Source organism: Fusarium verticillioides, chromosome 3 (assembly GCF_000149555.1).
Source record: "Fusarium verticillioides 7600 chromosome 3, whole genome shotgun sequence".
Lineage (NCBI taxonomy): Eukaryota > Fungi > Ascomycota > Sordariomycetes > Hypocreales > Nectriaceae > Fusarium > Fusarium verticillioides.
This window is the reverse complement of record NC_031677.1, coordinates 3,976,165-4,002,316: the sequence shown is the minus strand read 5'-3', so window position 1 is coordinate 4,002,316 and position 26,152 is coordinate 3,976,165. Positions and strand designations below refer to the sequence as shown.

Here is a 26,152-nt window from a genome sequence, read left to right as displayed (position 1 = left end):
TGCCAAATAGCAGTTCATTGTTTATCGTCACCTCACTCGCTTCACACGGGACACAAACTTGGACTTAAAGTAATAAAATGGATATTTGAAACCGAAACTAATCCAGACCTGACGCCTCATACACATTCCGTTCTCTGTCTAACCTCCTTCATTTCTAACTGTCTTGATGACATGACGTAAAACCATGGTAGCGTAAATGGCCAGTAAAAAAACACAGGGAATTATTCCCATTTCATAAAATCTCCTCGATGTGTCCTCCTCTCCTTTACTGCTGGAGGTACTTGAGAATCTGCTCCCGCTCCTCAACGGGCATGACTCTGAGCACCTCACGAACACCAGTCCATCCAGCCTTGGCATGGCCACGGACAACGCTGGCAACCTCGGCTGCCAACACCTCAGACTTTAGCGTCTCGACCTTCTCGCTGATGGTCTTGCGCTCAGTCTCGTACCACTCAGTAACTGCCTGATCATTCTTCTCCCAGTCAACAATGCCTGACCAGCTGCGGAGAAGGTGCAGGTATCTGTCACGAGTCTCCGTGTTCTTGGTAGCAGTCTGGCTGTGCGAAGTGCTGATGATGGTGGAAGTCATGCGGCGGAGGATGTACTCCTCGTTGAGACGTCGGCGAAGACGCCAGTAGAAGAAGCGTCGAGCGTTGGTCCACTCAAGAACATCACGGACGACACCCTTGGCCTTCATGCGGCCAGCACGGTCGTGGAGATCAGCGAACTGCACGGCAATCTGGGCGTACACGGGCAGCAGTTGCTTCTCACGGATGGCCATCTTCTTCTTAATCTCGTCGGCCTCCTCCGTGGACAAGCTAGAATCCTCGAGCTGCTTCTTGAGACCAGCATAGGTAGGATCCATGCGGGCCATGGTCTGGACCTGCTTGTCCTTGCGGTACTTGATACCAATGATACCGTCAGGCTCAAGAACACCACCGCGGGCCTCGGTATCGGCGTACATCTCCATGGCAGTGGAGTTGATGGTAGGATCGACGACGACCCAAGATCCACCACGGAGCTCACCGAAGGGAGGAATGTAGATGAAGATGGGCTGCTCGTACTTGACGAGGGCATCGACGATGAAAGAACCGTACTTGAGGACCTCGTTGTACATGTCGCGCTGGCCACCAGAGAAACCACGCCAGTTGGCAAGGATCATGAGAGGAAGCTGCTCGCCATTGTTGAAGTCATTGATAGCCTGGGCAGTCTTGAAGGCGGAGTTGGGGTACCAGACACCACCGGCCTCGTTGCTAACCTGCTCGATAGAGTCAGGGTTGGCAGGGTCAGCAGGAGTGATGTTCTCCACAGATCGGACCTCGACAGCGATAACACCCATAGGAATACCACCGAGACGAGCACGACCAACAACAACAGTCTTGGCCCAGCCACCGAGAGCCTCAACGAAAGAGTCCTTATCGAAGAGACCAGACTCGAAACCGTTCTCGCCCTCGCGACCACTGATCATCCATCGGACATCATAAGGCTGCTTCTGGGGAGGGAAGTAGGTAATGTCACGGTTCCAGTCATCAACGCTAGGGCTGACAGGGACAGGGCTGTTGCGCTTCTCGGGGACGAATGACATCCACTCGACGATCTTGGAGACACCAGCAAAGTCATCGTTGGCGGTCATGTGAGAAACACCATTGCGGTACATGATCTGAGTGCCACCAAGCTGAAGGTTAGAGGTGTAGACCTCACGACCAAGCAGGTTGTTGAGAGCAGGGGCACCTGTCAAGATGATGGGCTGACCCTCAATCTGGACAGCACGCTGACCAAGACGGACGAGGTAGGCACCAATACCAACGGATCGGCAAGTGACAAGAGTGACGGTGAAGATGTCGTTGTAGGCGCGGCTGGTGGCACCAGCAATGAGACCAGAGCCTCGCAGACACTCAACACCGAGACCATCCTCCTTACCAATGATGGTGACGATCTTGTGTCGCTTCTCACCATCCTCGGAGACCTCCTCGGTGATGACGTCCTTCTCGAAGCGAGTCTTGGTCTCCTCATCGAGGTAGAGGTACTTGAAGCCAGAATCCTGCTTCTCGGGGTTGTTCCAAGCAACCTTGAAGTGGCCCATAAGCTCATCAGCAAGGCCAAGACGAGCACCGGAGTTAGCAGAGAGGTAGATACGGGGGATACCCAGCTTGCGAGCAAGCTCAGTGCACTTGTGGAAGAAGTCATCTTCCTTAGGACCGAATGAACCAATCTTGTAGGTGATATCGTTGGCAATGACGATGAAGCGACGGCCGTTGGGGTATTCAGGGGTGCGGGCCCTGAAGATCCAACCGACCATACCACAGGTGTTGGTACCAGGCTCGCGGTTGACTTCATCGAGGCTGTCCTTATCGTCGAGAACAAGCTCAGTGAAGCTGATGCAGTCGCCGGTCTTAGGCTGCTGGGAAGCCAGGCTAGGCTGAGCCTTTACGGCCTTGACCCAGGTGTTCTGGATAGCCTGTCGGAAGAGCTCGGGGAAATCGTAGACGTACTGAGTTCCCATAAGATGAGCCTTGTAACGCTTGGGCTGGAGCCAGTTCTTGGTGGCATAGGGGGTAGAAACGGGCATCAGGTGCATAGGACCCTTCTCGTGGGTACCGCCAATGCTGTGGAAGACCCACTCGCCCTTCTCCGACTTGCGCTCGGCGTACATGTCGACATCGACAACGTAACCAGAGGTGTTGGTGATGACAACACGAAGAGGGTAAGGCTCGCCAGTCTGAGGGTCAGTGCAGATGATGCGGATCTCGACCTGGGCGATACGGAGTCTCCAAGCACGGATACCGAATCGGTCAAGGAAGCCCTGAAGACTCTCCTCGACCTCCTTGGGCTGAAGCTGGAACACAGGAGAGAAGTTGATAAAGACCTGGTTCAGATCAGAGTTGTTATTGCCGATAATTTCGAGAGCATCGAAGATATCGTTGACAACGCGATCAGCCTCAGAAATGAGATACTCAGCAGTAGGGATCTCATCTCGGAGACGACCAGGTCGGATGACAGCACGGGTGAAGTATCGCTTATCAGTGTCCACGTTCTTGCCAATACCCTCGTAAACGTGGATACTCTTGTTCTCGGTGAAGACGGGCTTGATGTGGAACTTGCTGAGACGAGCAAGCTCAAGCTGGAAAGCAAGAGCAGGCTCGCTGTGGCGGATACTGTCATCTTCCTTGTACTCGGGTCCACGGAAGGTGTAGTAACCAGGGTAAGAACCATCGCTGTGACCGCAGATGAATGTCAGGCGACGAACGCCACGAGCAAGGAGCTCATCCTTGAACTGCTCGACGATAGGGAGAATGTCCTCGAGGGCCTCACGGTCATCGCGGCTCTCGAGATCGCGGATGGCGACGTTGATAACAGCGGAGAGCTCTTCCTCGTGCTGCTTAGGCTGGGCAGGCTTGCGCTTACCGCTGAGGTCGGGGATGAGACCGGGAGTTCCGGGGGTGTTCTTCTTCTTCTGCTTCTGCTCAAGGGCAAGAGCCTCAAGAGCCTTGGCAATGAGGTCCTCAGCATCGTCGATGTACTTGCAAGGAACAATGACACCCTTTCGTGTAGGCTCGTCCTCCCACTTGCCAGTAAGATAAGACATATCACTGATCGAGTGGATTCGCTTAAAGTTGAACTCGCCTCCGCTAGGGGTAGCAGGAGTAGAAGGAGCAGCAGACTGCAGAGGAAGACCGAACTCAGACTGTCCAAGCTTTCGAAGCTGGAAGTCCCAAGAAACGAACTGGGGAGCATCGTTCTCATCCTGGTGGTACTCAATCTGCTTGAGGATGTACGCACGGTAAGCTCGGCGAACGTAGACCTCAAGAGAGGCCAGGGACACCCAAGGATCGTCGTGAGCGAAGAACATGGTCAAGACATCGAAGACGGTGTACTTGGAGTCAACGACCTCCTTGATGATTTCAAGGCTAGGCTCTCGGTGGTCCCAACCAGTCTCACCATATCGAGACTCGATGACGGAAGAGCGGAGGATGTGCTCCATCTGAGCGGTTCGCTCTTCGAGCGAGGGAAGAGCACACTGGATCATGATCTCACGAGCCTTGAGGGAAACCTTGGAGGTAGGACGCGACTGAAGCTCAGTGAGTAGGCGGAGAGTCTCGCGAAGGTTCTTGGCGATGCTTCCAGCCTTAGGCTTGTTGGGGCGGTACTCCTCAAGGATGGCCAGGATAAGAGAGCTCTTGGAGCTGACACGGCTGTGAGAGAGAACAGTGTGGACAACCTTCATGATGTCCTCCTTGTGCTGGTCGCGCAGCTGAAGAACAACAGCGTCCTCCTGAGGCTGGTTCATGAAGAGGTTCTCAACCTCCCAGTACTGCTCAAGAAGACCCTTGATGACGTTAAGCTCCCGGTTCTTCTGGCCCTCGGCGTACATGTCGAGGACCTCGGTAAGAGGGGAGAGAGTGCCCTTGAGAAGGCCGGCATCACCAGCGTCGACATTGTCCTCGAGGAACTTGTTGAAAGCCTTGGTAAGAGCCTTGGCGGGAAACTCTCCGTGGCGAGACTTGCTGCGCTCAACGATCTGAGTGAACTGAGCATCGAGCTTCTGAGGCATACGAGAGTGGAGAGCCGAGAACTGGGCGTTCCACTCGCTGTAGGGAAGCTCGGGATCACGAAGAACCTCAATGAGCTCCTTGAGGGTGTTGGCCATGATGACAGAGTTATCATAACCCAGAAGAATGTTGTGGAGGATGTTATAGAGAAGAGAGAAGCGCTGGGCGGGCTTGGCACCGACAACAACAGGCTCGCCATAGGCGGGGAGCTTGTCGACGAAAGCCTGAGCCTGCTTAACGCGGCTGGGGTCGTCCAGGGCTAAGATACCGAGAATGTCACCAGCCTCGAGAGTAGCTCCGGGCTGCTTGATGAGCTGGACAACACCATCCTCTTGAGCAACGAGAGGCATGTACATCTTCATGACCTCGACCTCGGCGAAAGCCTGGCCGGCACGAACATGGGCACCGTTCTCGACGGAGTACTTGACGAGCTTACCAGGACTGGGAGATCGAAGCTGGGTAGGGTCGTTCTCCTGCTCAAGCAAACAGGTCTTGCTATCGACGGAAAGACGGGTAGCACCAACCTCTTCCTTCCAGTAGACGTTGTGGCTGCGACCGTCAAGAAGGACTAGGAGACCACCATCGCTCAAAGAACGGACACCAATGGAGCACTTGGAACCATTGATGAAGAGGTGGTAGCTGTCGACGCTGGCGCGTGTGGCAGTAAACTTGTAACGGTAACCCTCGTAGATGAAGTCGATGGTGAAAACAGTCTTAAGAACGTCCTTAGAAGGCACTTGACCCTTCTCAAGTCCGGCTCGGTACTCAGCCATGCAGGCCTCGCTGGCAATGTGAGCCTTGGTGACGGCACCACAGACAACAGCAAGCATGGTCTCGGGTCGCTCAGCAGTAAGACGCTTGGAGATAAGCTCATCCAACCAACCAGTGGAGATGGTGTTGTCCTCGAAAGCCTCGGTCTCGAGAAGCTTGATGAGATACTCGATGGTGGTTCGGAAATCACCACGAATGCTCAGCTCCTTGAGAGCCATGACCATGTGCTTCCTTGACGCAGAACGGTTCTCACCATAGGCGAAGATGTGACCAAACTGACTGTCTGAGAAACTGTGAATACCACCCTGAGAACCGACGGAGAAGTAACCCCAGACATTAGAGCTACTCCTGAAGTTGAGTTCGTGCATCACACCGTTGGAAGGCTTGAAACCCTCACCAGGATCCTCGGAGGTGATACGGCAAGCAGTGGTGTGGCCCTTGGGCTGGGGTCGTCGCTGGCTCATAGATGTGCCCTCGTTCTTGAACTCGAAGTCAATCTCGCTTGAGGTCTTGGGGTCGACACCGTACAGGAGTCGAATATCACGGATTCTGTGGAGAGGGATACCCATGGCAATCTGAAGCTGGGCAGCGGGCAGGTTGACACCACTGACCATCTCAGTAGTAGGATGCTCGACCTGGAGACGAGGGTTAAGCTCCAGGAAGTAGAACTTGTCGTCGGCGTGAGAGTAGAGGTACTCGACGGTACCAGCAGAGACGTAACCGACGAGCTTACCAAGACGAACAGCGGCATCCTCCATAGCCTTGAACGTATCGGGCTTCGCAATGGTAACGGGAGCCTCCTCAATAATCTTCTGGTGACGTCGCTGAACGGAACAATCACGACCGAAGAGTGAGATGTTGTTTCCGTACTGATCAGCAAGAAGCTGGACCTCAAGATGTCGAGCGTTGCCAGCAAGCTTCATGATGAAAATGGGAGAACCGGGGATTTCGCTGGCAGCGGCCTTGTAGAGAGCCTCGAAGCCCTCCTCCTCGGTGGCCTTTCGGATACCCTTACCACCACCACCTTCGGAAGCCTTGATCATGACAGGAAAACCAATCTCCTTGGCCTTCTCAAGGCCCTCCTCCCATGATGTTACGCAACCCTTGGCGTAAATATCATCGGCGACGGTAACGATGCCCTTGTCATCAACGGCGACCTCGTCGACGCCTGTTCCTGACCAAGGAATACACGGCACCTCGGCGTGCTGCGCTACAATTGTGGAGGAAATCTTGTCACCTAGTGATCGCATGGCAGATCCGGGAGGTCCGATGAAGACGATTTTGTTGGGGGAGGCGGCCAGCGACTCTGGCAACTTTGGGTTTTCTGAGGCGTGACCCCTGAATATCTGGTTAGTCCATATGTATGTAGAAATCGCAGCGAGACAAAGTCGCTGGGAGCCAACTCACCATCCAGCCCAGACGGCATGGACATTCATGCGCTCAGCAATATCCACAATGAGCTCGACGTTGGCATAGTTGTGGTTGTTTGTGCCGCCGGGAACCTCGACGTAGTGGTCGGCCATTCTAATGTATTCTGCGTTGGCCTGCAGATCTTCGGGGGTAGCCATCACAGTGAAGTGAATAGCTCGCTCGTCGCCGAACGTCTCGTAAGCCCATTTTCGGACTGATCGAATCTCCTTAACGGCAGCGATACCGTTGTTGGCAATGAGAACCTGTAGAGCGGAGTTCCTGTCAGCAAAACCGTTGCGATCGCTTCAAAGTCCAGAACTGGCGGGGTAGACGGAATTGATCCAATTCTAACCCCCAAAACTCCAATTCTGGCGGGAAAGAGATGTCCTTACGTTGGTGATGACAGTGTGACCATCATTCTGGCCTACAAAGTCCTTGACCTTGCTCGGAGGAGCATTCTCCAATCGGTTGCCGCCGATGAAGTGGTCTGCAATATGGAACTTCTCTGCATACGACGCCTTGCCATTGACATAGGGCACCGACCGCCCATTGGCACCCTCCTGGGCACCAGCTGAGATCTCAGTCATGGCTACTGCGTTTATGTGTGTAGAGGAAGAAAGGAAGGAGGACAAGAGGAGGAGATTATGAAGGAGGATTCGAGAGAAACAAGTCGGAGATTCGAAATATGGAGGAGGAGGAGGAGAGGAGGAGTTTGATCAGGTTGAGAGAGTTGAGTCGTGTCGCTCTCAGGTCGTCATGAGCCGGTCAAAGTAGCGGGCGCGCAAGGGCAGTTTACAGGCAGGGGTAGCTCCGGCCGAAGAAAAAACAAGATCCGACGGGACGGGAGCTGGGCCTCCAGTGTTTTTCTGCTGTTACTGTTGGGGAAGCAAAAAAAAAATAAGTGTCCCAAGTGTGGTATTGACGCTAAAAATACAGAAGGGTCGAAGGGTAGGTACTGTCTGTAATTAAGATGAGGAGGTGGATAAGGTAGAAAAGGAAGACGTTCTTGGTTGAGGAGGACCAGAACAGATGAATTATGTGGATGGATTGAACAAGGTACTAATCTCGTTCGTCTTCCTTTGAGCTTAGATTACCACTTTGAGGATTGAGAAAAGGTGAGAGGAGAGGGAGGACAGAAGAGGAGAACAAGTCTTCATCAAGAGGGGAAAAAAGAAGTGGGAGGTCATCAACACAAGTACAAGTACGGATACAACCTGAAGCTTGGGATTGGCTTTGGGATGTACAAATTCAATGGATCTGCAAAGACTCTCCACTTCTATCTTCCCCTTGTGGGTTGTTGACTTGGTACTGTTGACTGCTGTTGGCTGGTGGCAAGCAGCTCTCGGCACCTGGCGGGGAAGATTGAAGCTAGAAACTAGAACTGTTGGGAGACAAACCCGCCTGGGCGTACAGCAAACCTACGGGACCCCCTGGGGGCTTGGGGCGGGGTGCCCAGTGAGAGACTAACTTGTTCTATGGACGATACAGTAAAAGCTATCCAGCATTCTACAGTGTACCCCAATGGAAAAAAAAACATCGTCTCAAAGGGTGGAGTTTCTCAATGTCATGTCGGCTTTGCAATGACCCGGAATGCAGTGGAGGGGAAGCCATTCAGGGTCCCCGTCAGTCTATAACCAGAGTGGGATTAGATTCAATGACATGGATGGTTGAGGGGCCGGTATTTTTCGTTGCGGGTGGAGGTGGGGGGCCGTAAAACGCCAGACAATAACACTCAGACGCTGCATTACAGCTCCAATCTCATTCCCAGCCAAGGCAAAGCAGCTCTGGGGGAGCGATTGATTGATGGGGAGGGGCACAGAGCATGGGTAATGCCATTTACTAGGGGCCGCATTGGCTTGGAGCTACTGTATGAATGGTTGAGGCCAATGGGTGATGATGTTACGGAGACCGAACAAAGTCTCCGGATTCCGTATCGGAAGCCGGTGTACATTGTGCGTTACGACAAGTCATGATATAATTGGAGAGGAGAGCTTATGATGATACAAAAGTCAGTCCGCTATCTGAATGGGTTCCTGGACGGGTATGTTGTGAATGGTCAGCTGAGTTTCACGGTTGATAACCATTAATGCCCGTATAAGTCAAGGCCCGATGCAGTATTGTCCCTGATTTGTAGCTATAAACTGTATAGATATATCATAGAATTCTTAATCGGTGAATCTTAATTTATACTGAAGCTGTTTTCTGCTCAATAAGACTCCGATGATGAAGTCGGAGATTTTCGGTGCTTGTTTATCGGAGGTGGCTTACATGTTCGGAACCCGATCATCAACGAACTCGCTCACAAGATGCTCTCTGGTCATTTTAATTCCCGAATTTCTCTCCGGTGCTCATAAACTCCATTCTAATCATGAGAATCACGCTGGCCATTGTTTCTCTTCTATAAAGCAAATGTCCCTGTATCCGTCCTCGCATAGCATCACAGTCTTGACAACCTCTTACCTCAGCCTTCAACACCCAACCTTACCTTATCGCATCGCAAGGCTGGCATCTCATGTACGTACACACCCCTCCCATTTACAAACTAGCAGATCTCCAAGGAATCCAAAAGCCACAAACACGAGCCGCATGTTGGGAACCAGTCAGGGGTTAGGGATTCTAATCGAGGCGTTGAGTTGCGGCTCCAGCGTTTTGATGTGACGTCTGAACTTCCTGTGATCCGAATCCCGTTGCCTTGAGCTTTTGCCGAGCGAGATCGAACGATGAAGGAAGCTTGGGTGAAGGTCAGGAATGAGAGCTAGGTAGCTGGGTAGCTGGGTAGCTGGTGTTAGGTTGTGACAGTGAAGGTGTAGGTGGTCAATTCCTCCTTTCCGTATGCTTGGATAGAAGGATACCAATTTTCTCTTTTCTCTCAGTCTATTATCGTACTGATTTATTGATTGGTTCGTGCGTTGATCAGCCAATGTACACTGTTGATGCTATTCGTACTTGAACAAAAGGCATTTTGAGCCTTTAGTCTATTGACATACGTACAATCTACTCCGTAACATCCACTCAACTTACCAATTACTTTTCTCCCCTTCCGATAATGAACTGCTCTTATCCTCAGCTATCCACAGAACGCTTATATCCTCTACATCTCCCTCACCAACCTCAATATTCCAATATCCTCATCCCTCAAAATCCTACCCTAGAATCTCAACCCCAATCTCAGATCCAACATCCCCCCCACTTCCCACTAGCGCCCTACCTTAATTCTCCCACGCCCCCTTCGACGGGTCAAGAGAAGAAAAAAAAAGGATCTCCCCAATTGTTGAGTTCCCCAATCCTCCAAGGTCAACCAATCAAACATAACCTTTCTTTTCGGGAGATTTTCATCATTCAATTTCCAGAGCCGCAGCCTCGTTACCCACGGTCATCATCCGAATCCCCAACATTGAATGGACGGTTTCAGGAGGTACGTGTTGATATTGCCGCAGGGACCAGCGGAGCCGAAGTTCGGCGATACGTGGGTTCGAGCTGCATACTGACTGCATCCTGTTCAATGTTGATTGAGTTCGAATGGTTTGGTATGACTGAGTCTGATATGTTGGCATTGATCTAAGATCATGAGTTATTACTGGTTACGCGTATTATCCTGAGAGCAATAATGCCTCTGCTAAGGTCAAGGAAAACAAGGTTGCATCCGTTGTTCCGATCAATGGATCTCGGCTCAACAGCTTCACTTAATCTCAACCACTGCCCATGATGAATCAAATGCTAGATATGCTGACTGAACCGGTTATTGTAAACACAACCCTCATTCAGTCAACATTTACTTCCTTAATATCAGATATTCTTACGAATTCAGTAGTACTGAGGGCAGTGCTGCTTTGACCTTTACATTTTTAACGCCCTGAAACCACAATGAAGTTATCTGTATGTATTGGGCGTATCTAGACCAGGTTTCATCTCCAACTCCCCAGTCCTCAAGCTAAAGCTAAGATATTGTATCATACGCCTCCACAGTCTGTATCTACACCTCCCTCTCTCCTCCTACTCCAATTTGCACAAAGGAAAAGAATAGATAAATAATTCAAGATCGTAAGGCAAGCAACCCAGACTAATCTAGCCCGCGGGCCGTTGCCTCAGCCTTGTCAGACATCGTACGACTCCCCACTGATGTCCGCCCTCCCCCGCGAGCAACCTTACTTCACAGAGCAAAGTAAAGGTAGCCTCGCATCAACTCTTCCCCAGTATTACCCGCTCCCATCTCGCAAGCCGTTTTTTTAAATAAGGACCATCCAAGTTGATTTGCCCAGTCGATGACTCGCTTTTGGTGCGGTACACCCCCGTCTCTCCAGGCCTGGCCGGTATAGCATGTACGGATATGTGACTCGGACATTGTACACCTAGCCAGGCCCCTTCCCTTCTAGAAAAACAAAAGAAAAATAATAATAAACAATGCCATCCATGTCTTCATAACATCCGTAAACCCCGGTGCCGAAATCCCAGTGTACCCAAAGAAGCAGAAGTATTAGTAACGAAGTCTGCCAGAGAGCAAGAAGTGGAATTCCGTAACCATCGTCAACACCGTCTTCGCCGTCTTGAAGCGCCAGCCGTAAAAGTATGCCGAACCGTCCATGCCACCCCTTATGTTTTGTAGAAACGGATATCAATGATGAGGTGAAATGCGACCAATTTGATTTGCGTAAACCGCTCGAACCGCTTGCAAAGTAAAACCATGTCAAAGAATATAAACGACCTGGGACAGTCGTGGAATTTTGTGGGATGCAACTGTTTAGTAGGTCTCTCCCAGGTCGCTCAGTTTCCTCGGACCGGATACACTGGACCTCATTGTGTTTGCGCTTATCCTTCGGCTACCGCTCTGACGTCGGATTGTTGGCATGGGGATAGCGCTGCCTTCACCGTTCGAGTATGTACCCCTGCGGCTTGGCGTTCGGAAATCTCCCTCATCCTCTTCCTCTAGGTCCAGGTGGCTAATGCTGGCAGAGTGGCCATGAATCGATCCTCCCATCGAGGAGCGAGGTCGGCCCATGGGGGTTCGAGTTCCTGAGAGTGATGCCCGTGAAACGGGCCGTGGGATCATTTCTCCGGCGGTTCGTGAGGGAGGTCGGGCATACGATGTGACACTAGCACGTGAGCTCGGCCTGCTGATCTCCTCCGGACCTCCACGGTTCGGCAATGGGCCAAATGATAAGCGGCTGACCCCAGACGTGCTAAGACGGGGCACGTGGCTTCCCTTGGTTGCTGGTGTTGGAATTCCGGTGGTTGGTGTCATGTCGTCGCCTGCAACCGAAGATGCGGTAGAGCCACCAGTGCGCTTACGAGAACGGATCGTAACCGACGAAGGCACATTGGTAGAGCTATAGACCGACGTTCGAGGTGAGGCGCGAGGTGGAGTGCGAGTCGGCCCGGGGAGCTTAGATCGCGCGGAGTGCACACGAGCCTCGAGGCGTTGCATCTGGGCGGTAAGGGTTCGAATATGGGTGAGAGAGTTAGAGGCGGGAAGTTTGTTGGAAGCCGAGCGAGGCCCAACTGCACGGTTGGCTGGCGTGCGCATTGTCGTTGTGCCACCAGTCGAGATGCGGCTGCCAGGCGCGCGAGTCGTCTTGGTAGGAGGCTTAGATCGAGGCTTGGGAGTGACACTGTTGTCTGATGAGGGCAAACGAGAACGACCAGATGCCCTTGAAGCAGCGGGAGTTCTCGATGCCATCTTGGGAAGAGTTCCAGAGACATCAGACATGGGAGGCGAAGGCGGGTCGGGAAGTTCGGAGAGAGTGTCCTCGTCTGGTACAGGCGACTTGGAATCTGGAGGCGTGGTAATGAGAGGAGAACTGGCTGTAGAGCCAGGAGAGGCGGGATGGTCGAAAGTTGGCGACTCGAGGATAGAAAGGTCGGTTGAAATGGTGGAGAGGTGGCGAGACTCCTGTTTCTTGATCTTGTCCTGTAGAAGCTCTGCTTCAATCTTGAGGTCGCCCAGTTCCTCGCGCAAGCGCTGTGACTCGATACGTAGCTGTTCACGCTCCTGCTCGCCAATCTTGATCTCCTCTTCCATCATGACAGCCCTCTCAATCGCCTGGTTGTACTTTGACTCCATATCTTCCAGAGATGACGTGGTGTTGCGCGCCTGTCGCTCAAAGTCATCGTTGGCAACTTCAATATCCCTCAGCTTCATTTGCAAAGTCCTGTTTGTGTCTCGAAGTGTGGTGATTTCCTTCTCGAGTGCATTCTGGGATGCGCTGGCCTCTGTTTTCGATTCCCTGTATTTTCTCTGTGCGACGAAACGAAGCCATTGTCAGCCAAAAACGTCCCGCCCGATTAGAGTTGGAGGCTGCTGGGAATGAGTAGACATACCTTCCACTCCTCAACCTCGAAACCAAGTGCTTCGGCTTTTTCTTGGTGATGTCGCTCCTGTTTCTCTGCTCTCTCGATATCCTTCTCCAGCTCCTGCTCAAGCTCCCTACTCGAATCCCTGAATTCGGCCAGTTCGGATTCTAATTGTTCATACTGTGACTTGTACCAGCCAAGGGTATCCTCGACGCTGGCCCCAGGACCGGGCGGAGAGGATGGAGGCTCTGCCATATTGCGTGGTTTAATTGATTTGCTGGTGTTTGTTGTTGTTTATTGTCTCTCGCATCGATATGTATGTAAAGGGGGCTGTTGTCGGATATCGAAATGTCGGGAGGCGGGATGAAGAAAGGTGGCGCAGGCGATAATACGTGGGTAACAAAGATGAAAATCGTTGATGGATCCGTCGAATGAATTGATGCTATGACTGCGCAACTGTCGGGATAGTTAGTCACCCTGTTCTTGGGCGAAGTGGCGGGAGATTTCGCTCACCGATTCCAGGACCCAACGATGATCGGAAGGGAAACAGAGGATGGCCCTGCCCTGTCTTGCCTGTCTATTCGCAAACGGTACTTACCTACCCAAGTCTTACCTGTAGAACTGCAAGATGCTGGAAATCTGCAGTTGTTAGTATTCGCGGCCGCTGGAGAGCGGAAGTTCCATGGGTAGGAAACGTCGCGCGAAGGTTGTCGTAGTTGTTGAGTTGATGCGAGTGTTGAATCAATGTTTGGCCTGTGACCTTGGGCTGTTGATGCGACACATGGTCCCCCCATTCTCCTTGTGCCAGCATCATGCACTAAACTTAGATAGGAAAGGTCTATGGCAGCCATGGGCAACAGGGCGTTTCCGTTCCTTCAACGACCCCACTATTGGACAGCAATCCTCTGTCTCAGATACACACGTGACTCATATGACTCTTTGTGCCTGAATTGTGGTCGTATCCATCCATTTCTTTGTTATGTGTGTTGTCAATACTTTGCGTCTTCATCACTTGAAGCTGGTCGGAAAATTCACTTTAATCTGAATCATCCCAAGTTTCTCTTAAGCTCAGTGCATTGACCTAGGGGTTATCCGTATGCACTATCGCTCTGACACTTTGCATTGACAGGGGTTCGCCACTTTGTCTTAGACTCGAGTTTCATAACGTGAATCTATGAATAGAAGCTGATATTAATCCTACATCCATGACTGACAAGCATGTGCGTCATTTTCGCATGACGGGCAGCTTTGACAACTCATACAGCATCAGAAAAAGAGAATTAGAACTTCTACAAACTAAACCTGAAAGACGACTTGTCAACAAAAGCGTCACCTGAGCATATTCGTTGTTTTTTACACTAAAATACCCACTCTAGGGGAGCTAAGGTGCCTTAGGCTCTTTTTCCCAGGTGACAAAAAAGACTAGTCTTAACTTAGGGACGTCTTTGATGAGTTTATTTTGATATCTTGTAAGTTCTTCTGCCCCACAGGGCCACTCTCTTGCATGGAGGGTAACATGTTCGTCGCTTCATTCCACAAAATCAATCAAGACGTGACATAATTCACTGCAGGCTCATGCACTTTAATTGAGATCCATTGAATTGAATTGAAGTACTTATTAGTGAATCTTAGTTCATATTGGCAACTGCCTTTAATAGCGCCAAAATATCATCAAGGCCGATGTCTAACGTTGGCTCTATCCACATCGTCAGTCATACCGCCTGTTCTGCGCTGTTCACTCTCCCATTACAGTCTTGCCCCTCCAGCTCTCCATGCACCTCTGACCCTTCCCGCTCCTGCAGCGGCAGCCCCAAAGTTATGCAGCCTTTCCCCAATAAGGTAGGCTTCGTCCCGTATGCGGGCCGTCCAACCATTAAACACCTTGACCAGGCCAATTGTGTTCTTGACCAGCAAGGCGGACAGCGCAACAGCTGGGTATGAGTGTCGATACGTTATCGCAATTCGCGCAGCTTCTGCCAGTTCGCTCTCTCCTGCTTCCATGCCTGGGATGATATTGTACTTGATCAGAGCGCTTGTAAGTGCTGGAGGCCCAAGTATAGCAGCTCCAGCAATCGCAAGACCTGGGAGCACGAATGCTCGTGTCAGAACGCCGATGTCAGGGTTCGCCCACCCGCCTCGCAATACCGTTCGGACAGCAACAGCAAGGCGAGTATCTGGGAACATTGATGTGACCATCCGAGCACCGAGTTTCAAGTATAGTAGGCCCAGTGTCCAGGCTTGGATCACACGCACCGTGTGACGGCTAGCCTCCGGCCCACCCTCTCTTGCGGCCTGAATTGACGCCGCCGTCGGAGGATACATGTAAGTGTGGAGGGGAATTGCAAGATACAGCTCCATGAGCCCCGAGATCAGGAGTGGGAAGACAACAAGGAGGAAAGAATAAGCATAAAGCATCTTGACGCCCCGTAACAAAACTGCCGCGGCGCGGCGTTCAAGGTTTCCAGCAGCCAGAGATGCTCTAGCAGCGGAAACCCCATCCTTGATCTTCGCCCAAACACTGCGAGCGTGGAAGACCAGGTAAGCTGCAGAACCGAGAAGATAAACACCTATGCTGAATGCATAGATATCGTTTGTTCGGATATGCTGAGGAATCAGCATTTTAAACATGCGTCGGCCAAACACGAGTGGAATAATGGTGAAACCAACTCCTGTGACCGCCGCAAAGATCCAGATAAATAGGATGAACAGGAAGACCCTCGCTCGGAAGTGAGGCGGTATATAGACCATCTGATACTGGTTGCTGGCGTAGAGATCAGTGTCTTCCTGCCCATCGACTCTTCGCCCATGCTCATCGACATCAAGGAAGACCCTCTTGCCCTTAGGTATCTTGATGCGATCGGACGCAGGTGCACGAACAAAACGTCCACTATCGACAAGTTGATTCGCAGTCTTGAGATGATTCTTGTGTCGAGTGAGCGAGCGAATTTCACTGTTGCTAAGAGGAGGCCTTGGTTTAGCATCACCGCCATCAAAGAAATCAGTCCAGGTCTTGGGTACGACCTTATACCGGGTATCGAGCTCCAGAAACAAAGTTTTGTACCATGGATGTTGTTGGGCTCTAGCGGCATTACCCAAACTCAAGCTTCCCTCCTCGTCAATCTTTCGTTCGCCGAAGAGGAAGTAGGTGAGTCGCAAGCCTCGGGCGCAGGTCCTGAACCACCACGTATACATAGCATGAAGTCCATCTCCAGGTTTGAAGAAGCTGACGGCAAGTGGCATAAGGAAGTTGTAGAAGAGCAGGTCCACAGGGAACTCGAGCACTGGTTCATTGGACGAGTAGTGAACAGGAAGAACTCCTGGGACTGCCCAAGACAGTCCCCATACCACGCCGCCCAGACAAACTATGACCAGGGCGCCGTACACAAAAGCTGAGAAGAGAATCTTTCTCAACTGCGTGGCCAAGTTCCTCTCCAGGACATCACGAACAGGGTGAAACTCTGGGTCATCTGGGTCGCGAATGAAGTCTGGAAATCTGTTAGCTTTCAACAATGCAAGGAACAAAGAAAGACTTACAGAGAACGCCTTGGCGCATAATCTTCCTGCACATTGACACAAAGAGGGCAAAATGGAACATATAGCCAGTGCCAACAAACCAGTGAACAAAGACGGAAGTCATGGGATAGTGATAGGTAAAAAGGAGACGAGACTTGAAAGTCGTGTTCTCAAAAAGAGGAAGGAGGGCGCCGTCGAGCAGGAGTCCGCAATAAAGCGGGAAGACAAGCATCTCAATGCTAATGATCATGATAACCTTCATAATGCCACTAGCTTGGTGCAAGGTATCGATGATGCCAGCCTCCCAAGCTTGAAGCATATGACCCCGAGAGAATGGGCTCCCGCGCTTCAAGTAAAGTGCGCCGAAGAAGAATAGTGTCGAATAGCCTGCTGCGATGGCCCAGAAGCGATCCAGCCCGGACCAGTGAGCCAGCTCCGGATTGACGTTAAGAGGTCCATCAGCCTCTCCAAGGTTGACCACCCAAGAATTCGGCTTCAATAGCGCAGAGGAGAGAGCGGTAATCTTGGGCCACGCTACAGCAGCAGCCGATTTAATTGAATCCACCGAAACACTGCTGGTGAAGATTCTGCCACTGAAGATAAAGCCCACAACCTTGCCGGTGATTGTGAAGAAAGCTCCAATATTGCCTTTAACTGCAAGGAGTGCACTATGGCTGATAGCAGAGAAATTCTGCATCTCTGCTGCAGACATGGGCAAATCCATAAAAGTATAGTCCAGTACGCGCGAACCGGCATTGGTCCAGAGGGACCATGAAGCCTTTCTTGCGATGATGACGTGAGAGCCCACAAGGCCCCCAATAAGGCCTGTGAATATGTCGATCATGTTAATAGCAACCCATAAACAGAACCCGGCAGCCATAACGGCAGCATCTTGTAAGAGCTTGGAGAATTCAAAGATCAGTCGAACAAGGCGCATGGGGTTAGCAACCACCCAGAGACTGACACGCCCAAAATTGTAGGGAACAAAGATGCAAGCAAAGATTGTCACAGAAACGAGGACCGCACAGAAGATAGCGTTTTGGAAGAGTCCGGCAACAGGTCCCCGCATACCGATCAGCTCCATGACACCCTCAAAGTCTTCGAGGTCTTCCATGGCTTCTTGATCAAGTCCTGCAGCTGCACCATCGCCCAGATCCTCAGGTTCCTCGGGTTCCTCAGGCTCTCCGGCTGCAGCCGCATCAGGTGGAGGTCCGTCTTGGTGGATTTCATCAAGCTCAGTTTCCCAACCATCGGTATCGTCTTGCTGAGCGGCGACGGGGTCAACGGCATTTGCATCTGGCGCAGCTCGTTGTTGCTCATCCAAGTCACCCCACATGAAATCAGTCACTCTACCGACTAAGCCAGCGGGACGACCGTCTTCCTGAACTGCAGCAACTGGAGGTTGTTCCGATGCGTGTGGCTCCGGAGTTCCAAACGTTCCAGTGCGTTCAACCTGACGATCAGGCTCATTCTCGTTTTCTCTCAAATCAGACAAAGCACTAGCCGCAGCATCGAGCGTCGACTGTTCATAGTTTTTGGATCCAAACAGTGCCGCTTGAGAAGCATCTGGTAGCCCACTTGATGCCCCTGCCTCCTGAGTATCAACAGGCAGGTCTACAAATGACCAACTGTTGTTAGCTAGAGGGTTCACTGAGTCATGAAGTAGAGGCCCATCGGAAACAGCACGAGGCCGAGAAAGACTTGCTGAGCTTGCCTCGGAGGTTTGGCGAGGTAGAGGTGGTAGGATCTCCTTTTCCTTGCCCTTGCCTGAAGAAGATTCGCCGGGTACATCCATTGGTGTTGGAAAGTCGTCAGAACCGGGTGTGTAAGCCTTCCGAGATGAACTGGCAACAGTAGAGCCGAAACTTCCTGCTCGCTCTCGACTAGTGTAAGGATCAGCGTTAAGATCAAGGGGAGGCGCATCATCTTCGTCTTGCAGAGCCCGGCGCGTGACATCAACCCAGTACGAGAGCTTGTTTTCAAGGCCCTCTTGGTGGATAAGCTCCAGGATCTTTCGAGCATCACCGTCTGCCTGTCGGTAAATACGAAGGTATTCGTAGACGCTGGCACGCTCCTCAGCAATACCTGCGTCTGGAGGGGTTTGAGATTCAACTGGACCTGCCTCACTAGGGCCAGTTTCGATAAGGCCTGGAGGGATCACGAGCTCAGAGTTCGTTCGCCTGCGTAAACGTCCATCAGCCTGAACCTGAGCGGCAAAGGCGACATCATTTGCGGAGGCGAAAGGGTCTCCGGTGTCCAAAGTCTCGTCGTCTGATTCGTCTGGGCCCGGCAGTTCCTCTACTTCCTCCGGCCGGACAAGCATCGGCTCCTGCTGCGGTACGGGATTTTCAGGGGCTGGAAAGGCAGGGCGCACGTTAATCTCTGGCTGCTGCTGAACAACATAATCCCGAACCAGAATAACGAGAATGAAGCAAACGATGACCAGGACAGTGATGATTTGGCCTTCAAGGATCGAAATAACAGCGCGGTTGAGAGTTGGGTTTCGGGTCAAGTTGTTTAAAAAAGCTACCTCTCCAAGCAGGGTTGGTGGTATGGACATGGACCGGGATGATGTTGCGTTAGTAGATTCAGGGCGATCAGACTTGACTGCAACACCCCAAATAGACATCATACGCGAGAAGAAGTCAGAAATGTTCTGTTCAGATAAACCATCAAGCAGAGTATTGGCAACCGAAGCTGGAGTAGTAGTCGCCACAAATAGGGGGCTTCCAGGGCACGTCTCGAAATTCACGGCCGAAGGAGACATCCCCCGTAATGAGTTTGCTGTCGATGACGCTGTGTCATTGGAGCGAGCCACCATGGAAGTGTTGCCAAAACCCTCATCACTGACCCAGAACATGAATGACCAGACACCTCTCATAAAGTAAGGCAACCAGCAGAGCCAAACGCTGATGGCCAGGGCTGCACGAAGCCATACCAAGACATTTTGGAAGAAATATCTGGCCATGTGCCCAATGAAAATATGGACTGGAAGAGACTGAGGCATGTCGGGAGCGTATAGCTTGGTGAATCGGAATGATGTCTTGCAAAGCTCGCAGTACTTCTTTTGAGAATGGGATAGCCACTCCATCAAGCAATCCTGATGAACATATTTAATACTACCGCTGCACTTGCAAGGGTAGAAGAGCGGTTCCTCTGGAGTTCCTTCGCCTCGACATATTCGGCAGATGCTGGGGTTGTCTTGAGGCTGTAGTAGATCATCGGATCGGGTCGAGGTTCGGTGTAGGCTCTTAGCCTTGGCAATCGAGGTTGGATCTTCCATGATGAGAATTTGAGTTCGATGAAGGCGATTCGAAACAAATCGATCGCGCCCACGAGGGGCTTATTTTATCAGGTTGCTCACAGAGGCATGCGCCGAAGTGTCGAATCGTATCGAGGGGTCTGAACGGAGTCGCAGTCGGAAGCGGAGAGACGATGAACAGACCGATGAGCGTTACAGAGTAGGTTTGGGCTTTGATGAGATGTTAAACGGTCCGCAGGTTTAACAGCGGATATGTATATAGTGTTTGCGCCAGCCGGTACAGAACCTAACTGTAATGTTGATGTTAAACTTAAGAGTTGAATCTTGAAGATTAAGCTTGACTTTGTTGAGGACGTGGTTCTTAACAATTGCCCGTCCGTGGTGGAGGAAACGCTAACCGCCACCCCCCACAGTTTGACTTGCCCGAACTGCGAACCCAACCGGAGATGCCTGGCAATCGTCGAAGGACCGGAACCGGGGCAGTAATTTTCCGACAGTGACAGGCTCACGTGTTAGCGCCGCCAAATCATGGTTGATGTCATGGTAAAACAGCCAACAGGAACCTTTAGGAGGTAAGAAAAGGCTGAACCTTGATGGCAATGGCTTGAAATACTTTGGGCAGCTTACTGTGATTGTAGAGAGCTTTCTGACTGATTGTTTTTGGCTCACTGATCTAGGGTCTGAAGTTTTCTGTCTCCCTACGTAGTAATGTGGTTTTCATGGCGACAAAAAGATGATCTGCTTATCTGATGAATGTATCACAAGAAAGGCCATAATTCTGGCGAAGCGTCATAGACTTTGAGCCTCATTGCCTGTCCATTGATTTTGGGAGCTGTACTGAAAGTCTTTAACTCAACATGATATACCAAGATTGAGACGTCCCTTTATTATCATGGCTACCCTAAGTTTCAAAATGTCGCCTTTTTCTGTCCAAGCCTGAGACGCTATCACATGGAAACGTTCGTCGGCTGCTACAGCGCGGCTCGGGACAGTCAGTTGATGGCTGTCAAAAACACCAGAGGGAAACCCTCTCCCAAGTTAGTGTTATTTAGTGCATGCTCTTATTTTGTCTTGGTAAAAGTCTATGATTGATAAACCATTCTTGACACCTTTTCGGATTCCCTGACGTATTATGTTTGAGATTTCAGCTTGTTGTTTATATCTAAGTTCTCGATTATCCAATCAGTGCGCGTGGTCCTGTCAGTGGCATCAAAAGGCGTTCGGGTAAAGCAAGCTTATGTGGTTCTGGATGACGTCGCAACCATGCAACTGTTTCGAAAACTGCAGGACAGGAAGCAATCTATGTTGGATGGTTGCTTATCTTTGGTACTGACAGTGACAGAAACGGTATAATCAACTAATGGCGTATTGGTGCATGACACCACTGTACAGATATGATGTGCGTGCTAGTAAACGTTAGAGACCTACCAACCTTAGCTTCGGGGTTGGATTCCAGGCCACGGATGGGATGGACATGGCCAAGACCAAGGCAGCTGTAACGACGTCAATCGTGACTTTCAGTTTATCTCCTCTTCTATTCCCTAACGTTAATCTTATTTTCCTCCTTCACCTCTCCTAAGACAAGACATCCATACAAAAGCCAAGAGCTCAACCCTTTTTCATTTGCAGCTTCGGTTGCTTTCTTTCGCTGTCTCGCTCTTGTCTCGAGTTGTGTCACAGAAGAGCTCCTAGACCTCTCGCTTGCTTCACGGCACCAGTATTTTACAGCACGCAACCCCTGCAGTTCGTCCTGACCTGTAACGCACTATAGGTAAGCCAGCTTCATTCACTCAACCTTAAAGCTCCCAAAACTTTTGCAGCCCTGACCTGACCTGACCTGACTTTGTCAAGGCTAACACGCTTCAAAGAACACATTTGTTCCTCGTTGCCTCTTCTCGCGTAGCTGAAAGCTGGAGTCTTTGCTACCGTTCGCTTGCCAGTATTGGCTCTCGTCTATCGACTTCATCATTGATTGATTGCTTCGACCGCAGCGCGTGTCTAGCTTGTCATCATGGCCGAGTCCGCCGGCTCGATCATGAACGGCAACGGCCACATCAACGGCAAGGCGAATGGAAAGCCTGTCGCAGGTCGCCGAGCATCAATTAAGAAGAGAAGAAGTATTTTTGCATGGACTTTTAGTGTCGTCGCTAGGTATGTTTGCTCTGCGCGTCGTCATGGCTTCTTGTTCTCGCTTGATGTCCTTTACCAATCTTTTTCATCGTTATCGCATCGAGATACCGCCGTTTTCACGCACAATAAGCTGACTGTTCTTCTGCTAGACTCGCGACATGGTTCGCCATCTATACAGTCCTCTTCCGATGCCCACCCTCGCTCGAACAGTGCGACGAGAACACCCCGTCGATTTGTAAACCCTACTTCCAGGTTAAGAACACCGTGCAACCTCACGTCCAACCATACTACGACCACTATGCAGCGCCCTACGTTGAGATCGCCCGCCCATACTACGATACTGTCGATAGCAAGGTCTGGCAGCCCACTCGCGCATATGCTGTTCAATATGGAGCCCCATGGGTCGAGAAGGCGCAGGCGCATACCCAGGCTTTGTGGGAGAAGAACGGACAGCCTCAGCTTGTCAAGTACCAGGCTCTTGTGCGTGCGCATTATGACCAATCTGTTGGCCCTTACGTGAACCAAGCTGGCGAGAAGCTAGGCCCATACTACGACATCGCTCGCACCAATGGTCTGCAGATGTACTACGAGTACCTCCAGCCAGGCTATGAATTTGTTCACCCATACGCCATTCGAGGTTATGATGTAGCTTCCGACTTTACCACCAAGACTGCTCTCCCCACAGCTTACTGGACATGGAACAAGACTTATACCTTCCTTGACAGCAACGTTTGGCCTCACGTTCGAGCCGTCTACGTCCAGAACGTTGAGCCCCAGCTTGTTCGCATCGGCGAGCGATTGGGACGTTACAAGACCAAGACCACCAAGCCCATCCAGGAAAGCTACTCCTCGAGGTAAGTTCTCTGAGCTACATATCGTCGATACATCGTCTGACATCACATAGCTACACCACTGGAACAACTGCCTCATCTTTCCAGAAGCCTGCTCCTCAGAGCACTTCATCTGTTCAAACATCATCATCTCAGGCTCCCGTTGCCACTGAGAGCCCTCTGCCTGAAGTTGAATCTGCTTCTCCTGACTACATTAACCCTGTCCAGGCCCCTCCTCCCACCGAAAATGAGAGTGAGAAACGACGAAAGGCTCGCGAAATGGTGGCTCAGGACCTCGAGACTTGGCAGACAAAGTTTGCTACTCAAGCTGATGAGGGTGCTACTGACTTGGAGGAGCGCGTTGACGAGATTGCCAAGCGCATGATTGAGGAGAATGTCAACATTAACGGTCAGAAGCTCTTTGACGACCTTGAGACCACAATTGATCGAGAGCTCACCGGCCTTCGAAACAAGATCGTTGAACTTGCCGGAACTAACGCGGATGGTGCTGATGTAAACCAACAGATCGTCACTGCTGTGCGATCTTCTGGAATGGCCATTAAGCAGAAGGCTCAGGCCATTCGGCAATGGCGCCAAAGCTATGACCAGGAACTCCAGGAGACTGTTGTCACTGTCGCCGATGTTCATTTCCAGGTTCTTGACGAGACTAGAAACCTCGCCCTGCAACAGATCGGAATGAGGTGGGCCTGGACAGATGGCATCACTTACAAGGACTGGGCCAAGTATCACGAGCTCAAGCGTACGCTCAATGAGTGGACTGAGCAACTGAAGCAATTGATCGTTACCCACCCAGCTCTGCTCGAGGCCCAGGACGCCGCTGCACGAGTTGAGGACGAGGGAATGGAGATTGCCTCTGTGGCTGCTAAGGAGCTGGCTCGCCTTAAGGACATTGCCCGCTACAAGGTTGCTGCCGGAGATACATCAGACAACTTTGACATTGAGGCTTTGAAGCTTGCTGCCGAGCAGGTAGCAGCAGCTAAGCAAGCTGAGGCTCAGACCCCGGTTGAGGACGACAGTGCCGCCTCCAGCCTTTCAGAAGTCGTTGAAGAGGCAACCTCTCAAGCAGAGGAGGCCGAACAGAACTTGGAGGACTTTGTCGCTTCCATTGCCGAGCCCATCGAGGAGGAAGCATCCGAAGTTGCCGAATCTGCCAGCGAGAGTGTTTCCAGCGCTTCATCTGTTTTCGACGAGCCTAACATCATCGAAAAGGCTACCTCAGCCGTTTCAAGCAGTGCCGAATCCATTGCCAGCGACGCCTCCAGCCTCATTTTCGAAGGCGAAGAGAGTGCTAGCAGCATTGCCAAGGAAGCCTCAGAGACTGTTGAGTCTCTATCCTCCACTGCCTCCGAATCCGCCGCCCCCGTTATTGGAGAAGCGTCTAGCGAGCTCTCGGAAGTTGTCGAGTCAGCCACCAATGTCGCAAAGTCAGAAGACAGCAGTATGTCGACCCCCCTTGCCTCGGAAGCATCTGAAGTGCTTATCGGTGACACCTTTTCCGTAGTCAGCAATGGTAGTGAAGAGCCCCTTGAGGCTGGTGACAAGGAGCCACTCGTCGAGATTGAGGAGGACCCCCTGACCCACCGTGACGAGACGCCTCTCTCTGAACAGCATGAGCATGTCAAGCCTGCTTTCCTCGGTGCTGCGGCCCAAGAGGTCCCTCACCGACAGATCGTTCTTGATGACTATGTTGATACGGATGCGATTGCTAGCGCCACCGATGCTGCGCAGTCTGTGTACTCGAACGCCGTTTCTCGTGCCTCAGAGCAATACTCGAGCGCTCTCTCAGTCGTCTCTGCTCAGATCTATGGTACCCCTAAGCCAGTCCATGAGCAGCTTCTCTCTTCTGTCTCCTCTTCTTATGACCAGGCAGTCTCAGCCGCCGGTGATCAGTTTGACAAGGCTAAGCAGGCCGCTACCACCGCCGCTCAGCAACTTCCTACCACCACTACCGTCCCTACCTGGCTCGACTGGGAGCGTATTGAATCCATTGCTTCCCAGAGACTCAACGAAGGTCGACTTTGGGCCGAGATCCAGTACCAGAGTGCTCTCATCGCTGCTGGACTCGCCACACCTACGCCTTCTTCCGCCCCTGAAAAGTACTATGAGCAGGCCAAGATGAACTACTATGCTGGCCTCGGTGCCGCCCAGGACCGATACTCTAGATTCCTGGCTGGTGCATCTTCTGCTCTCTCTTCCCTAACCGCTACCCCTACTCCCACTGACCTTGCAGGATCTGCCTCCTCTGTTGCTTCTGTGGCGAGGGAGTCCGCTGCTTCCGCTGCCCAGGCGGCAGGTGAAGCTGCAGGATCTGCCTCCTCTGTTGCTTCTGTGGCGAGGGAGTCCGCTGCTTCCGCTGCCCAGGCGGCAGGTGAAGCTGCAGGATCTGTTTACTCTGCTGCTGGCGACACCGTCAAGTCTGCGGCTCAGGTTGTTGATGACTCCATCTCTTCGGTCGTCGACGCTGCCAACGAGCAGATCTCAGCCGCCGGCCTTGCCATTGGTGATTCTTGGAACAACATTGTCGAGCAAATCAGTGGCCAAGTTTACGGCGAACCTACCCAGATCGCCTGGTACGAGCATGTTTGGGGTGACGCCAGCTCGTATGCCGCCAAGGCCACCGACGCTGCTGCTGACAAGGCATCAATTGCCTCTGAAGCAGCTGCTGCATCCGCCGTCACCGCCTCAGCCGAGGCACTTAGACAGTACGAATCCGTGAGCGAGCTTGTCTCCGAGCTCATCAGCGGCAAGGAGCCCTCGTTCACCGAGAGCGTCCTGGCCCGATTCCAGAGAGCCTACGCCACCGCTGCCGCCAACGCCGAAAGTCTCAGAAGCCAAGCCAACGAAGCTGCGGCCTCTGCCGCTGACAAGGTTGGTAGTGCAGCCAGCGAGGCTACCGAGGCTGTCAAGGAGACCTTCCAGCGTGCGAAGGACGAGTTGTAAACCCGACTAGGAGGAAACATTCTTTTGGAACGATACCCTAGATGATATGACGATCGTTTAATGACATGAATGGTTGTGGGGGTGATTAAAAAAATGCAAGAATGAAATGATAGGAGAAGGTGGAAAAGGTGCAGGACGCGAAAGACGAAGAAACAGTAAATTTGCGGGTGCGTTTGATGGGATTTGGATCTCATTTGTGATTGACGATGACCGATTGTTATGTACTTTTATGATTGCTAGCCCTAATTGATGCTTCAATATCATCTTAGTGTCCTTGTGAGTTCGATGATGTGATGCCTGTTCCTTTATGCTTGTCACCAACGAAGCAGTCACGAAAAGGGGACCATGAGTCAAAGTCGAAGAGCTTGTATCGGTCAATGAATAGCAGCTAGACGCAATATTCTATCCCGTGTCAAGTATACATCTTTGGACTCCCT

General features: G+C 51.6%; 4 protein-coding genes across 11 annotated transcripts; 1 reads left to right on the top strand and 3 right to left on the bottom strand.

The window, feature by feature from the left end:
- FVEG_05556 (hypothetical protein) lies at window positions 1-8,068 on the bottom strand. Its single transcript, XM_018893805.1, has 3 exons — window positions 7,124-8,068; window positions 6,729-6,994; window positions 1-6,659 (listed from the first exon to the last, which is right to left on the bottom strand). Exons 1-3 carry the CDS (start codon window positions 7,316-7,318, stop codon window positions 266-268), a joined length of 6,855 nt encoding a protein of 2,284 aa, XP_018750715.1. The 5' UTR covers window positions 7,319-8,068; the 3' UTR covers window positions 1-265.
- A 2,448-nt stretch (window positions 8,069-10,516) lies between these two features.
- FVEG_05555 (nuclear distribution protein nudE like 1) lies at window positions 10,517-13,773 on the bottom strand. The gene is made up of 3 exons (XM_018893804.1): window positions 13,533-13,773; window positions 13,047-13,475; window positions 10,517-12,963 (listed from the first exon to the last, which is right to left on the bottom strand). The coding sequence occupies exons 2-3, from the start codon at window positions 13,272-13,274 to the stop codon at window positions 11,470-11,472; spliced, it is 1,722 nt and encodes a 573-aa protein (XP_018750714.1). The 5' UTR covers window positions 13,275-13,475; window positions 13,533-13,773; the 3' UTR covers window positions 10,517-11,469.
- Window positions 13,774-14,595: 822 nt separating this feature from the next.
- FVEG_05554 (hypothetical protein) lies at window positions 14,596-20,293 on the bottom strand. The gene is made up of 2 exons (XM_018893803.1): window positions 16,554-20,293; window positions 14,596-16,504 (listed from the first exon to the last, which is right to left on the bottom strand). Exons 1-2 carry the CDS (start codon window positions 19,813-19,815, stop codon window positions 14,766-14,768), a joined length of 5,001 nt encoding a protein of 1,666 aa, XP_018750713.1. The 5' UTR covers window positions 19,816-20,293; the 3' UTR covers window positions 14,596-14,765.
- Window positions 20,294-21,085: 792 nt separating this feature from the next.
- Window positions 21,086-26,013, top strand: FVEG_05553 (hypothetical protein). 8 transcript variants are annotated; one of them, XM_018893802.1, is made up of 6 exons: window positions 21,086-21,565; window positions 21,663-21,945; window positions 22,074-22,778; window positions 22,829-24,213; window positions 24,277-25,068; window positions 25,144-26,013. In XM_018893802.1, exons 2-6 carry the CDS (start codon window positions 21,806-21,808, stop codon window positions 25,713-25,715), a joined length of 3,594 nt encoding a protein of 1,197 aa, XP_018750712.1. In that variant the 5' UTR covers window positions 21,086-21,565; window positions 21,663-21,805; the 3' UTR covers window positions 25,716-26,013. The 8 variants fall into 8 exon arrangements, with proteins under 8 accessions (XP_018750712.1, XP_018750711.1, XP_018750708.1 ...); XM_018893801.1 differs by having other exon boundaries at window positions 21,646-21,945; XM_018893798.1 differs by having other exon boundaries at window positions 24,277-26,013.
- Window positions 26,014-26,152: the final 139 nt, after the last annotated feature.

Bases quoted from the DNA above. Each gene is read 5' to 3' on its own strand.
- FVEG_05556 (XM_018893805.1), bottom strand. From the start codon at position 7,318: ATGACTGAGATCTCAGCTGGTGCCCAGGAGGGTGCCAATGGGCGGTCG. The intron at 6,995-7,123 runs GTAAGGACATCT...TCCGCTCTACAG, and splicing joins GTCACACTGTCATCACCAAC to GTTCTCATTGCCAACAACGG. The intron at 6,660-6,728 runs GTGAGTTGGCTC...CCAGATATTCAG, and splicing joins CATGCCGTCTGGGCTGGATG to GGGTCACGCCTCAGAAAACC.
- FVEG_05555 (XM_018893804.1), bottom strand. From the start codon at position 13,274: ATGGCAGAGCCTCCATCCTCTCCGCCCGGTCCTGGGGCCAGCGTCGAG. The intron at 12,964-13,046 runs GTATGTCTACTC...TTCGTCGCACAG, and splicing joins TCGAGGTTGAGGAGTGGAAG to AGAAAATACAGGGAATCGAA.
- FVEG_05554 (XM_018893803.1), bottom strand. From the start codon at position 19,815: ATGGAAGATCCAACCTCGATTGCCAAGGCTAAGAGCCTACACCGAACC. The intron at 16,505-16,553 runs GTAAGTCTTTCT...ACAGATTTCCAG, and splicing joins TATGCGCCAAGGCGTTCTCT to ACTTCATTCGCGACCCAGAT.
- FVEG_05553 (XM_018893796.1), top strand. From the start codon at position 21,806: ATGGCCGAGTCCGCCGGCTCGATCATGAACGGCAACGGCCACATCAAC. The intron at 21,946-22,073 runs GTATGTTTGCTC...TTCTTCTGCTAG, and splicing joins ACTTTTAGTGTCGTCGCTAG to ACTCGCGACATGGTTCGCCA. The intron at 22,779-22,828 runs GTAAGTTCTCTG...GACATCACATAG, and splicing joins CAGGAAAGCTACTCCTCGAG to CTACACCACTGGAACAACTG.